The 14347-nt window shown below is 28.4% G+C and overlaps 1 protein-coding gene across 1 annotated transcript; it reads left to right on the top strand.

The window, feature by feature from the left end:
* The first annotated feature begins 11472 nt into the window (after window positions 1-11472).
* On the top strand, window positions 11473-14131 carry L(3)73ah (polycomb group ring finger 3-like lethal (3) 73Ah). The gene is made up of 4 exons (XM_074244348.1): window positions 11473-11759; window positions 12110-12420; window positions 12494-12783; window positions 12887-14131. The coding sequence occupies exons 2-4, from the start codon at window positions 12144-12146 to the stop codon at window positions 13010-13012; spliced, it is 693 nt and encodes a 230-aa protein (XP_074100449.1). The 5' UTR covers window positions 11473-11759; window positions 12110-12143; the 3' UTR covers window positions 13013-14131.
* The last annotated feature ends 216 nt before the right edge of the window (window positions 14132-14347 follow it).

The raw sequence follows: 14347 nt of genomic DNA, 5'->3' as shown, positions 1-14347 counted from the left end.
ACCAATATTACTAAAGTTTCTGCAATCATTGAGGAAAAAAAAAGAAGACGGTGGAGATGAAGATGATGATAATTATGAAGATTTTGATAGAGAGTTATCAAATCACCAGTCCTTACCACCACGATATTTATCTCCTTCACCGAGCCTCGATAATGAGTCACGAACATCTTCACCAGCAAGAGTTGATAATCAAGAAAAATTCCAGAAATTTCCAGTGGACATTGAAGAAGTATCAACACAAGACAAATCAGCAACTGCTTCAAATTGCTACCAGAACTCATCGATGATTCCACCAACAGTTCCTTCCATTCATTCAATTATGTATACTCGAACACTGATGTCGACAGTCCCATCAGCAATCACTTCAAATAACTCGAATTCCCATTTTTATACTCAATCAATTATACCACCAATAGTTTCATCCGCTTACTCACATGAATATCCCAAAGTACTATTTATATGAAAATGAATAATAATTTTAACTCATTTTAAATTTCATCTACAGGGTGTCTCTGAAGTGGCGGGAGTAATTGTTGGGGTCGATAGAGAAAAAAATACTGAATCGAAAGTTCCTGAGCCAAAAATTTTTTTGGGCCATAGAATTTGAGTTATGAATTAAAAACGATAGCCAATCAGAAGCGCGCTATTCGAGAAATGAAAATGAGCGGGGAAGTAGAGGAGACGCGAGAGTGAGATGCTGCAATAGCAGCTTACTCGCTCACACAAAGCCGAGCATGAGAGGGGATTGTGACGCTATGAGCCGAGTACGTAAGTGTGAATGAGTGGATGTATGAGGTCGCAAGCGGACGGCTTAATGTATGAGTGTGTGTCCGTGTATCGCAGCATTATTGGAGGCGTTGTAACGCTGAATTAAAGCTAACCGGGTACTCTAAGACAGAGGAAAAAATTTTAATTTTTATTTTTATTCGAAAAAATTTAATAAAAAAATAAAAAGGCCCAAGATTTAACCAGACCCACAGAAACGGAGAGTAAATTTTTAATTCTCATTTATTTTGCTGGGGATTATTTTCAAATACAAAAAAAAAAAAAAGGCTAAGATTCAACTGGAATCTTAATTGCTTAATAAAAGGAGTAAAGTGTAATGATGTGAATGCAAACTAATAACATTAAAGTAAAGTTATCCTTGAACTGCCGAAACACCTGTAGATTTTTTTGAAATGATTTCTTTGCTAAGAAAAAGGGAAACTAAAATATCAAAATTACTAAAACGTGAATGCCATTTCTTTTTCATATTTTCTTCGACATTTTACCTGTCAGTGAATAAAAAGAATATTTAAATTGAAATATCAAAATTATAAGGACTTGAATTCAATGTTTTGTTAATTTATCATTTGACATTTTACCTATCAATTAAGTGATAAATAATTTAAATTAAAATATCAAAATTATCAGGGCTTGGGTGCGATTACTACTTAATTTGATACTTGGGATTTTACCCGTCAATTCATTAGAAATTTATTTCAATTATAAGATCAAAATTATGAGAACATGAGTGCGATTTATTTTTAATTTATTATTCAGGATTTTAACAGTCAATTGATTGATAAACAACTTTAATTAAAATATCAAAATTATCAGGACCTGAGTTCAATTTTTTTTTAATTTATTATTTATTTACCTGTCAATTAATTAAAAATAATTTTTATAAAAATATCAAAATTGTTCGGACTTGAGTTCAATTTTTTTCTTAATTTATAATTTGACATTCTACCTGTTAATTCACCGATAGATAATTCTAATAAAAATATCAAAATTATTCGGACTTGAGTTCAATTTTTTTCTTAATTTATAATTTGACACTCTACCTGTTAATTCACTGATAGATAATTCTAATAAAAATATCAAAATTATTCGGACTTGAGTTCAATTTTTTTCTTAATTTATAATTTGACATTCTACCTGTTAATTCACTGATAGATAATTCTATTAAAAATATCAAAATTATTCGGACTTGAGTTCAATTTTTTTTTTTAATTTATCATTTGACATTTCGCTTGTTGATTAAGTGATTAATAATTTTAATAATAATATCAAAATTATCAGGACTCGAGAGCGATTTTTTTAGTATATTTTTTTACATTTTACCTGTCAATTAACTGATAAATAATTTCAATTAAAATATCAAAATTATTCGGACTTGAGTTCAATTTTTTTTTTTAATTTATTAGTTGACATTTTACCTGTTAATTAACTGATAAATAATTTTAATAAAAATATCAAAATTATCAGGACTCGAGAGCGATTTTTTTCAATTCCTTATTTGACATTTTACCTGTCAATTAATTAAAAAATAATTTTAATTAAAATATCAAAATTATTGGGACTTGAGTTCAATGTTTGTTTTAATTTATTTTTGACATTTTACCTGACGATTAATTGAAAAATTATTTTACAGAATAATTCCCAGCAAAATAAATGAGAAATGAAAGTTTTCCATCCGTTTGGTTGGGTCCGGTTGAGTCTTGGGCAATTCCTTCTGTTTTCAAAAATTATTCCGAGCATAAGAAATAAGTAATAAAAATTTTCTATCTGTTCGTTTTGGTCCGGTTGAGTCTGGGGCCTATTTTCTTTTTTGAAATAATTTTGTCAATTAATAATTGATAATAAATTTTTCAATCAGTTTTTATCGTCTTGTCAAGATTAGGCTGATTTTTGTTCAATAAATTTTTGTTTGTTATTGAAAAGAGAAAATAAATTTTTTTGCATTCTTCTATTCTTGGCTCTGGTCGAGTCTTGGGCATTTTTTTCGTTTTTAAAAATAATTCCTAGCAAAATGAATGGGAAATAAAAGTTTTCGATCCGTTTGTTTGGGTCCGATTGAGTCTGGGGCCTATTAATTTTTTTAAGAATAATGTTGTTAATTAATAATTGATAATAAAATTTTTCAATCAGTTATTCGAAGTCTGTTTGAGATTGGGCCTTTCTTTTCAAAGAAAATTAATCTTGGTGATCAAGTAATAAAAAATTTCTATCCGTTTATTTGGGTCCTGCTGCGTCTTGGGTCTATTTTTTTCTTAATAATTTAGTTAATTAATATTTAGAAATAAAATTTTTCGATTTATCTTTTTCGGGTCCGGTCGAGTCTTGGGCAATTTTTTTGTTTCGAAAAATAATTCCCAACAAAAAAACAGGAATAAAAGTTTTCTTTCCGTTTGTTTGGGTCCAGTTAAGTCTGGGGCCTATTTTCTTTTTTAAAAAATTTTGTTGATTAAAAATTCATTATAAAACTTTTCAATTATTTTTTCTTGCTCCAGTCGAGATCAGGCCCTTTTTCAAAGGAAAATAATTTTGCTGATTAAAAATAGAAAAACAAAGATTTTCAATTTATTTTATTTCGGGTCTGGTCGAGTCTAGGGCATTTTTATCGTTTTCAAAAATAATTTCCTGCAAAATAAATAAGTAATAAAAATTATTTATCCGTTTGTTTGGGTCCAGTTGAGTCTAGGGCCTCATTTGTTTTTTTAATTAGTTTTGATGATCAACAATAAAAATAAAATTTTTGGATCATTTTTTCTGGGTCCGGTCGAAATTGAGCCTTTTATTATAAAAAAGTTAATTATGATGATTAAAAATGAATAGTAAAATTTTTTTATTCATCTCCCTTTCGGTCTGATGGAGTCTTGGGCATTTTTTTCGTTTTTAAAGATAATTTCCAGCAAATTAAGTAAGTAATAAAAATTTTCTATCCGTTTGTTTAAGTCCGGTTAAGTCTGTGGCTTATTTTCTTTTTTAAATAATATTTGATTAATAATAAAAATAAAATTTTTTAATTAGTTTCTCTTAGTCTGTTTGAGATTGGGCCTTGTTTCGAAAAGAAATTAATTTGGCTGATTGAAAATGAAAACAAAATTTTTCAATTTATTTTTTTTTTTGGGTCCGGTCGAGTCTTGGGCGATTTTCTTCGTTTTTAAAATAATTCCCATCAAAATAAATAAGTAATTAAAACTATCTATCTGTTTGTTTGGGTCCGGTTGAGTCTGCGGACTATTTTTTTTTTTAAATAATTTTGTTGATTGAAAATTAATAATAAAATTTTTTAATCATTTTTTTGCTCCAGTCGAGATTGGGCCTTTTTTTAAAAGAAACAATTTTGCTGATTGAAAATAAGGAAAAATTTTTGTACTGTTATTTTTTTGGATCCGATCGAGTCTTGGGCATTTTTTTCGTTTTTAAAGATAATTTCCAGCAAATTAAGTAAGTAATAAAAATTTTTATCCGTTTGTTTGGGTCCGGTTGAGACTTGGGCCCATTTATTTTTTTATAATAATTTTGTTGATTGAAAATTAATAATAAAATTTTTCAATCATTTTTTCTTGCTCCAGTCGAGATTGGGCTCTTTTTTAAAGAAAAATAATTTTGCTGATTAAAAATAAAAAATAAAATTTTTTTCATCCATCTCTTTTTGGATTCCAGTTGAATCTTAGCCTTTTTTTTTTTTTTTTGTATTTGAAAATAATCCCCAGCAAAATAAATGAGAATTAAAAATTTACTCTCCGTTTCTGTGGGTCTGGTTAAATCTTGGGCCTTTTTATTTTTTTATTAAATTTTTCGAATAAAAATAAAAATTAAAATTTTTCCTCTGTCTTAGAGTACCCGGTTAGCTTTAATTCAGCGTTACAACGCCTCCAATAATGCTGCGATACACGGACACACACTCATACATTAAGCCGTCCGCTTGCGACCTCATACATCCACTCATTCACACTTACGTACTCGGCTCATAGCGTCACAATCCCCTCTCATGCTCGGCTTTGTGTGAGCGAGTAAGCTGCTATTGCAGCATCTCACTCTCGCGTCTCCTCTACTTCCCCGCTCATTTTCATTTCTCGAATAGCGCGCTTCTGATTGGCTATCGTTTTTAATTCATAACTCAAATTCTATGGCCCAAAAAAATTTTTGGCTCAGGAACTTTCGATTCAGTATTTTTTTCTCTATCGACCCCAACAATTACTCCCGCCACTTCAGAGACACCCTGTATATTTCCAGAATCACACAGCTATAACATCTCTTCATCCCGACTTGTATCCTCAGCATCAGTCAACAAACCATTCCAATCTTTCAACAGCAAATAATCAGAATCAACCAAAAATCACTCCTAACGATTCAAGTTCATACTCTCACCATCAGCCAACAGTTCCATCAACAATTTCTTCAACTTACTCTAATCCAAATTTTCATACCCAACCAATGATACCACCAAGAGTTTCATCCACTTACTCACATCAATACCCCCAAGTATTATCTATACTCAAGTCACAAATAACCTTAATTTACTCCTAATTTTATCTATATTTCCAGAATCAAGCAACTGTGACATCTCTCCCCCTCATCTGTATCCTCAGCATCGGTCAACAAATAATTCCAATCTTTCAACATCTAACTATCAGAATCAAATAGCAATCACATCTACCGACTCAAATTCATACTCTCAACATCAGCCAACCGTTCCATTAACAATTTCTTCAACTCACCCAAATCCACATTTTCATACCCCACCTATGATACCACCAAGAGTTTCATCCACTTACTCACATCAATATCCCGAAGTATTATCAATAGTCAAGTTAAAAATAGCCTTAACTCACGCTTAATTTCATCTATATTTCCAGAGGCAAGCAACTATGACATCTCTCCCCCTCATTCTTTTCCTCAGCATCAATCAACAAAAATTATAATCTTTCAACACCAAACAATCAGAATCAAACAACCATCACTCCTAACGATTCAAGTTCATACTCTCAGCATCAGCCAACAGTTCCGTCAACAATGTCTTCAACTTACTCAAATTCACATGTTCATTCCCAACCAATGACACCACCTAGAGCTCCGTCCACTTATTCACATCAATATCCCCAAGTATTATTTATAGTCAAATCAGAAATAACTCTATCTTACTTTTAATTTCATCTACCTTTCCAGAATCAAGCAACAATGACATCTCTTCACTCTCATTTGTATCCTCAGCATTCAATGAATTCATCAACAGCCTCATCTTCGCATTCAGATTCATATTTTTACAATCAACCCCAAAATGTTTTTCCCGGATATCATGATGCACCTCAACGGTATTCACACCAACAAAATTTTGATCGAAATTATACAAATATATAATTATTAGAAAAAGGTATTGGTTCTTGTTTAGATTGATCATTTATCTTCATCAGTTGTTTAATTCTAAATGTACTTATGTCCTTTATTTCTTTGCCTTATGATTATTTATTCATATAATAAAGAATACTCGTCAATGTATGGCCATATAGGCATAGATGCTTCGCGTTTTGTCCTTCTTCACTTTACTTTTTAAATAATTGTTCAATCAAATGTTATGATTGATATATTTTACATTATTTTTTTTACTACTGTCTATAACGATGGAATAGAAAAATAATTAAGTTAAGATAGAATGTTATTGCTGTGTGTTACTTGAAAAGAGATTAAAAAATATTCAAAGCTCAGTAAGTATGATTATTATTATTATTATTATTATTATTATTAATATATTTGTTAATATTATTATTGTTATTATTTTAAAAATTATTATTATTATTAGATTAAATCTGTTTTTAATCTAAAGGCAATTAAAACTGCGTAAAAAACATTAAAATTAGGACTGCTTTTGATCTATAGGCAACTAAAAGCCGCCGTATAAATATGTTTAAAAAGTCTGATTTTAGTCTTACAACAATCAAGAATAAATTAGATATTATATTAAAATTGGTCTAGAAGTGGTCTGAATTGGGAATAGTACGAGCAAAAACAGACCAAATCTCTGTATAAAATGAATATCAGTAATAAAATTAAAAATACTACAAAAATTAAATATTTTCATATATCCTAAAACTGATTAAATTTTTCGACCCGGGCAAAGGGTAGGTCCGACAAATATGTCTCTTTTCGAGGAAACGGACAGTTTAAATACTGTACCAGTCGTATTTTGGACATTTCTTCAAAATGAATTGGGCGAAAAACCTTCACTATGGAAATTTTTTGGTAAGAATTTGATTTTGTAATTTAAAAAATTATTCTTCAGATAATAAGATTAATATTTAGATACATAAGAAATAATTTTTCAGACTATTAATTTACTTGATTAATTCCGGAAGGAATAATATTTTTTTTTCATTTTCATATATTTAGATAATTATTATTTATTATTTATTAATTCCGGGTTATTGTTTAACATTATCTACTTTCTTACATATTTTCTTAACTTATATTCTACATTTTTATAGATGATGTAATATATATTACATGCCTTATATATTTTTAATATTTTATATCTGTAAGTCTATCATCACAGCTTATTCGTATCACCCTTGTGACATTTATTTTATTCACTCTCTTTACCTTTATATTGCACCACACATGTATTTAATTATACCTTTTGTCTCGTTCCAATTTCTGAGAACAGAATACAGATGTTTTTAACTTAAATCTTGTCCTTATTTAGAAAAAAATTGATAGTTATCATCAGCAAATGTAGTAAAGAACTAGAACGCATAAAGAAAAAAAAAAAATGCATACATCTCTACTGCCGTGTCTGTTCGCTTATGCTGCAATAAAAACTTAATGATCGACCTGTGGAAGACTTTAAAGAAGTCGAAAATAACACTATTACAATTTTTGAAGACTGCAGCTTCTTACCAGGTTGATCATTATCATGATATACTTCACCATGCAGAAGCCATGGAAGATGAACAATTGGATATTTACCCCCAATTACCGGAAGAAGGTATATATTAAAATCACTTTGAGCTTTTTCAACACTGATAGAAGGATTTATTAACTATTAATAATTTAATTTATTTGGAGACAATTATTTAATTTATTAAATTTTAATAAATATTTTTTAACATTCAATAAATATTTATTTGGGAGGAAACCCTTGTGGAAATAATTCTCTGAAAAAACTCTTGACAAGTCTTTATAACTCTGAATAAGACTTTTCGAAATTCTTCACATCCCTAACTAAGTGAAGGAAAGACTTAATAAGTCTTCAAAACTCTGCAATACTCTTCAAAAGTCAAATTTTCCCTGCAATTTCGGAATTTCTCAAAGTGTTATTAAGACTTGATAAGACTTGTTCAGTTTTACAGGAAAAGAAGAAAATATTTCTTTTCAAAAAAATTACTTATCAGAATTAAATAAAACTATAAAAAAGAATTAATGCATGTTTTAAAAAAATTTTTTTTAAATAATATTTTCATCACGAAAATACTTTGATGGGCATCGAATCACTCATAGTTGAGCAAGTCAAAACATCAACAGCAAATGAAGTGCACTTGCTGTTGGAAACAGATATTACTCAAAGAGTAAATCCAATCCGTATTTAATTTGGACTATCAAATATTAAAGTCAACTTTCTAGGTAGGAAAGAATTTTCTAACCACATGCCACCTATTAGAAACTAAGAACACTCAAAGATTCTAACTGTAAATTCGTAAACTAAAATATGTTAGGTATCAATTAATTCCAGCAGATAGCGTGTGGATAGAAAATTCTTTCCTACCTAGAAAGTTGACTTTAATATTTGATAGTCCAAATTAAATACCGATTGGATTTACTCGTTGAGTAGTATCTGTTTCCAACATCAAGTGCATTTCATTTGCTGTTGATGTTTTGACTTGCTCAACTATGAGTGATTTGATGCCCATCAAAGTATTTTCGTGATGAAAATATTATTTAAAAAAAATTTTTTTAAAACACGCATTAATTCTTTTTTATAGTTTTATTTTCAATTTTCTCTAATTCTGATAAGTAATTTTTTTGAAAAGAAATATTTTCTTCTTTTCCTGTAAAACTGAACAAGTCTTATCAAGTCTTAATAACTCTTTGAGAAATTCCGAAATTGCAGGGAAAATTTGACTTTTGAAGAGTATTGCAGAGTTTTGAAGACTTATTAAGTCTTTCCTTTACTTAGTTAGGGATGTGAAGACTTTCGAAAAGTCTTATTCAGAGTTATAAAGACTTTTCAAGAGTTTTTTCAGAGAATTATTTCCACAAGGGAAGTAAATTAATAAATAGTTAATAAGTATTTATTAATAATTAACAAATATTCGTTAACCATTAATAAATATTTATTAACAGTTAATAAATTGTACTTAATAAATTACTTATTAACTGTTAATAAATATTTGTTAACTGTTAGCAAATATTTATTAACATTTAATAAATAATTTATTAACTGTTAATAAATATTTATTAAATTCTATTATGTTAAAAAATTATTCTAAATTATATTCGACTTTTTTTGTTTGATTTTCTATTAAAGCTCAATTCTTAAGCTGTTATTTATTTTGAACGTAATTTATTTTTCAGTTGAAGCAGAAGTTCATGATAATGATGATCAAGAAGGGATCGAGAATGTTGAGTTTGCTGATTATGATATAGAAAGTAAGATAAAAAATATACTTTAATAAAACTTTAATATTTTTTTTTATGTAAAAGGGACTCCACTGTTTTTTAAGCCAAAAAAACGAATAATAAGCCATCGAAAACTTTTTTTTTTCTTAATTCGTTCTTCACGGCGAATTTACAAATTATTTATAAAAAAATTATTAAATTCCATATATCCATGTTTATTTTTGCAATTGAATAATTTAAAATATTCTTACTCATTTTGTTTTCCATAAAAATTTTCAAGGGATTCATTTGTACCATATTATTTATTACAAGACAAATAGGTATTTTTTCAATTTTATAATTAAAAAATTTTAGTGAAAACAAATGTTTAAAATATTTTGACTGCAGATTCATAAATCTGCCGCGAAGACAAATAAAATGAAAGAAAAGCGTCAGATCACTTATCTTTTCGGTTTCTATGGCTAAAAGAAATTGCAGCCCCACATTTAAACAATTACTCAATTTTTTCTAATTAATTTAGGACATGTATTACTTAAATTTAAATTTTTTATAAACTATTAAACTTTTAGATGAAGTTGTTGGAAATGAAGATGAAGATATGGAGGAGTCGGGAGATGATGAAATCCCTCAAGACAGGTGTCAAATATGCATCAAGGGACCGCGGGAAATTATTGTCCACCCTTGCTGCCACTACCGTATGTGCCAAGTCTGCTCAAAAAAAGTGCAGAAGACAGCTCAAGAGAAACATCTCCCGTTAAAATGTCCATTTTGCAATGAGCTGGCGCAAATGTTTTGTCGTGTTTTCTGAAATTTAATCACTTCTTAAATCATTTGATTTTTTAAAACCATTTTAATTTTTTAAACCATACTTTACTAAAATTTGATACACATCCTATTTGAATAACTGAATAAAAAGACAGCTTAACTTCATTAATATTTATTTTCATTTAGTCATAATATTTTTGTGAGCACTAATTTACCTATAAACAATAACATTAATTAAGTCGTAGAAGTATATATACAGTACACTATTGCATAACATTATTTAATAAAATGAAGTCATAATCGTAGATAATGCCACTAAAATAATGAAAATCAGTTAATTGAAGTAATTGAAGATTTATTGTTTTAATTACCATAGAAAATTAAATTTATTTTTATTCAACTTATTAATTATATATTAAAAACTTTCTTTTTTGAATAGAAAAGAACTACAATTAACTTTATTTTATTAATTAAAAATATTAATTATAAGTCCATTGGACATTTAAGTGGTATTTCTATTTAAGTGGTAGGATTCTGTTTTTAAAATAGATGCGGTATTTTTTCTCTTTTCTTGACGGAGTACGCAGCTGTTGGTAATAAAGGAGGATTCTCTATCGACAAAGTATTTCATTTCGGGAGAATCTTGTTTCTGATCGTTATTACATTTTTTGTTTTCTCATTCGAGTATTTTTCAGTTCGGTTATTTGTTCAGTCCATTTCATTAGCTAATCGAAAAGAATAACTACTTATTATTTACTTTCGAAACATAAATTTTTCTCTTCCAACCCATATTCAAGTATCGTTGATTTCGAACACATTCATTAGTCGGGACTTAGTTCAGAGTCTAACTTTTCTGGCACCCACGACATCTACTATATCATCGTATATAACAGCGGCACTACCCTGATAGCCAGCGCTTTCTCAGTAAGTGTTGACTTCCAGCAGTTACGGTTAATTTATACATCAAGTTGGCGGTAATTCTTCTCTCAACAACAGTTGTAAGCAAATTGACGGAAATCTACGGCCGCAACTTGAATACAAGTTAACAATCAAACTTGTAGTTAAATTTCTTTTCAACTTTACTACAATTTGAAGGAAATACTTGTACAGCAAGTTTTGACGTCTATTTGCAGAGTAAGTTATAGGTAACTAATAGGTAATCGCTCGCTTTGCCAACTCTTTCCGTCAAGTTTGCTTCAAATTGCGGACGTAGATTGACAGTAAGTTATAGATAAGGTGGCTATCAGGGTAAGTTATCTGAAAGTTCTGAAAGTTATATATAGTATGAAATGGCTGTCAGGGTAACATAATTCTGGCACCCGCATCATCCAGCGTCGGTATATTCAGACAGTCGTCAAACGCATCACCGATGTCGCTACTCGAAAAATCCAGTCCGTTGTCATCTCATCAGCAGTCTTTTAACTTTAATAGAATAATTATTTTTCTATAATCTCATAAACAAAACCACTCAAAATTATCAATTAAAACCCCAGTACAAAATTTTCAAACAAAAGCTGAGCCCAAATGAATCTTAACACAGATATTAGTTTATCGTAAAAGCAAGTCTATGAATACTAAACTGGTGATTTGGTGATCTCGAGTCTGCTGAGGTTAGAATTAATTCAATAACCTATTTTCTTGAAATGATAAAGTTAATCATTTAAGCTAACAAATAAAAAACATCTAATGAATTTCACGCAATACATGTTGCCATAAAGTTTATCCGAACTACTATCAATAGCGAGATAAAAAATAGCTACATCGTTTAGAGTTGTATTTGTTTGTGTCAACGTGTCAACAATCATACGTTGTTATTTATTTATTACATATTACATATGTAATTTTATTTAATTACTACTGTCATAGTCTAGATTTTAATTTTTACTTTAATATTTAATTATGAAAATTACTGATTAATTTGGTTAATATCATACCTAATAATTGCTTTTGTATTTGACAGATTTGCAATAGAGAGAGAGAGAGAGAGATATTAAATGGTGCTCACAGGTGCCATGGAAAGAAGAATAAAATTAAAAACTCTCAATAGCCACATTACCTGTAAAATATGCCGTGGTTATTTAATTGACGCAACAACGGTCACTGAGTGCCTGCATACATTTTGTAAAAGTTGTTTAGTTAAGCACTTGGAGGAGAAACATACATGTCCGACATGCCAAATAGTTATTCATCAGTCCCATCCGTTACAATATATTAGTTTTGACAGGACTATGCAAGATATTGTTTATAAGCTCGTTCCTGATCTTCAAGAAAGTAAGTTATTGTTTTAAACATATGAAATCATACTTAATGTTATAAATTACTAATTTTTTTTTTTTTATTACAGATGAAATAAAAAGAGAACGCGAATTTTATCGCGCTCGTGGATTACCATGTCCAAAAGACGTGTTACCAAACGCCGGTGATGTTGAAGATGAAAAATCATCGGCAGATGCTCATGCTGAAGCTGATTATCACCGTGCTGATGAGCAAGTCAACGTATGTTTGGAATGTGTAAATACCAATCTGAAAACTCTAAAGCGACGATTCATAAGATGCTCAGCTCAAGCTACAATAACACATTTAAAGAAATTTATTGCCAAAAAAGTGTTGAATGGAATGGAAAAATACCGTGACGTTAGTATTTTGATAATCTTATCTTTGAGTAACAATACTTATCATGATTATCGAAAATTGTTGTATATTAATAATTTTTTTTTTTTTTTTTTTTTTTTTTCAGATTGATATTCTGTGTAATGATGAATTGTTAGGTAAAGATCACACATTAAAGTTTGTCTACGTGACACGATGGAGGTTTCGGGACCCACCATTACGATTACAATACCGACCAAGAATAGACATTTAAGTAAACTTTATATTTTGAAATAATGATAATGACAACCGACAGTTATTCAAATTTTATCAACGTGTCGATATTCGACAAATCTTCTAATCAATTTTCATTTTTCATTAACTTATCATTTATTATTAACTAGCAATCTAAGTACTGATTGCGTATTTAAAAAAGTTAGCAAGTCACCCAAAGTATTTTGTTTGCATTGACATGAATTTATTTAATTATTTATATTTTTCATTCAATATGCATATTATTGATTATTGTTTTAATGATAAGTGTGAATATTTTGAGGAATTTTAAATACGGGACGATAGTTTTAAAAAATTGATATAATTTTCTCTTTTCAATGAATAATCTTTTTATTTTTGATGATTATTTTATAAAGCTTTAGTTTTTCAAAAACATTCTTAAAAAGCAATTTATTATTTAAATGTACATTACTTTTATTTTATATTTTTGACTGAAGAATTATATGCTTTTAATTAATTGACTACTGAAAACTTTAATCATGTTTATTTTGATTCCGTAGTAAAAAAAAAAAAAAAAACAATGGACTTTTAGTTTTCTTTTTTTAAGCCAAACAATCAACTAACATTGAATTGATTTTTAACAAAATGATTGTTCTATATAAAACAAAATATTAGTATAATTCAGAGCTAAGTCAAAAAATTCTTTTTATAACTTTGTATATTTATGCACGTGTACATGTATATCAAAGTTTGTTTAAAATAACAATCATGTTCTAAAAAAATTTGAAATATTTTTTGACTTATTCGGTTAATAAGATTCTAAATAAACTTTGATACATTACTGCTTGTAGGAAAATATATTAATTTTAATTAGTAAATAATTAAAAAAAAAAAAAGAACCGGGTATATCGTTAAGCAAGTGTGTGATTGTATATAAACATAAAATATATTAATTTTAACTAAAGATATATCAGATTGTAATAAAAAATAATTCAAAAAATTGATACAGTTTGGTAAAATAAAAATAGTTGAAAAAGGTTTATAAATAAATAATACACAATTTCGTAATTAGAAGCATACGAAATTGTAAAAGCTTGTTTATTGTACACTGTGTGTCACTATAAATTATTATATTAAATAAATATGTTTTGTACAGTAATTTAAGTTTTACTTATTCTAAGATTTACTTTATTAAAAATTAAAATTTATTCTTAAGTTGAAAATTATAATTTTAAATTATTTTATACAAAATTTAGCAGCGTTTTAATAATAATTTATCAGAAAATCATTAGAAACTAACTTAGATCCTACTAACCGGTTTTAAAAGTAGCGCGCAATTTAAAAAAATGCGCGCGCATCTCCCTCTACTAAATTC

The sequence above is a fragment of the Cotesia typhae genome, unplaced genomic scaffold, assembly GCF_013202065.1.
Source record: "Cotesia typhae breed Kobodo isofemale line unplaced genomic scaffold, CoteBio_Ctyphae contig_43, whole genome shotgun sequence".
Taxonomy (NCBI): domain Eukaryota; kingdom Metazoa; phylum Arthropoda; class Insecta; order Hymenoptera; family Braconidae; genus Cotesia; species Cotesia typhae.
The sequence above is the reverse complement of the archived record's forward strand: the minus strand, read 5'-3'. Positions and strand labels throughout refer to the sequence as shown.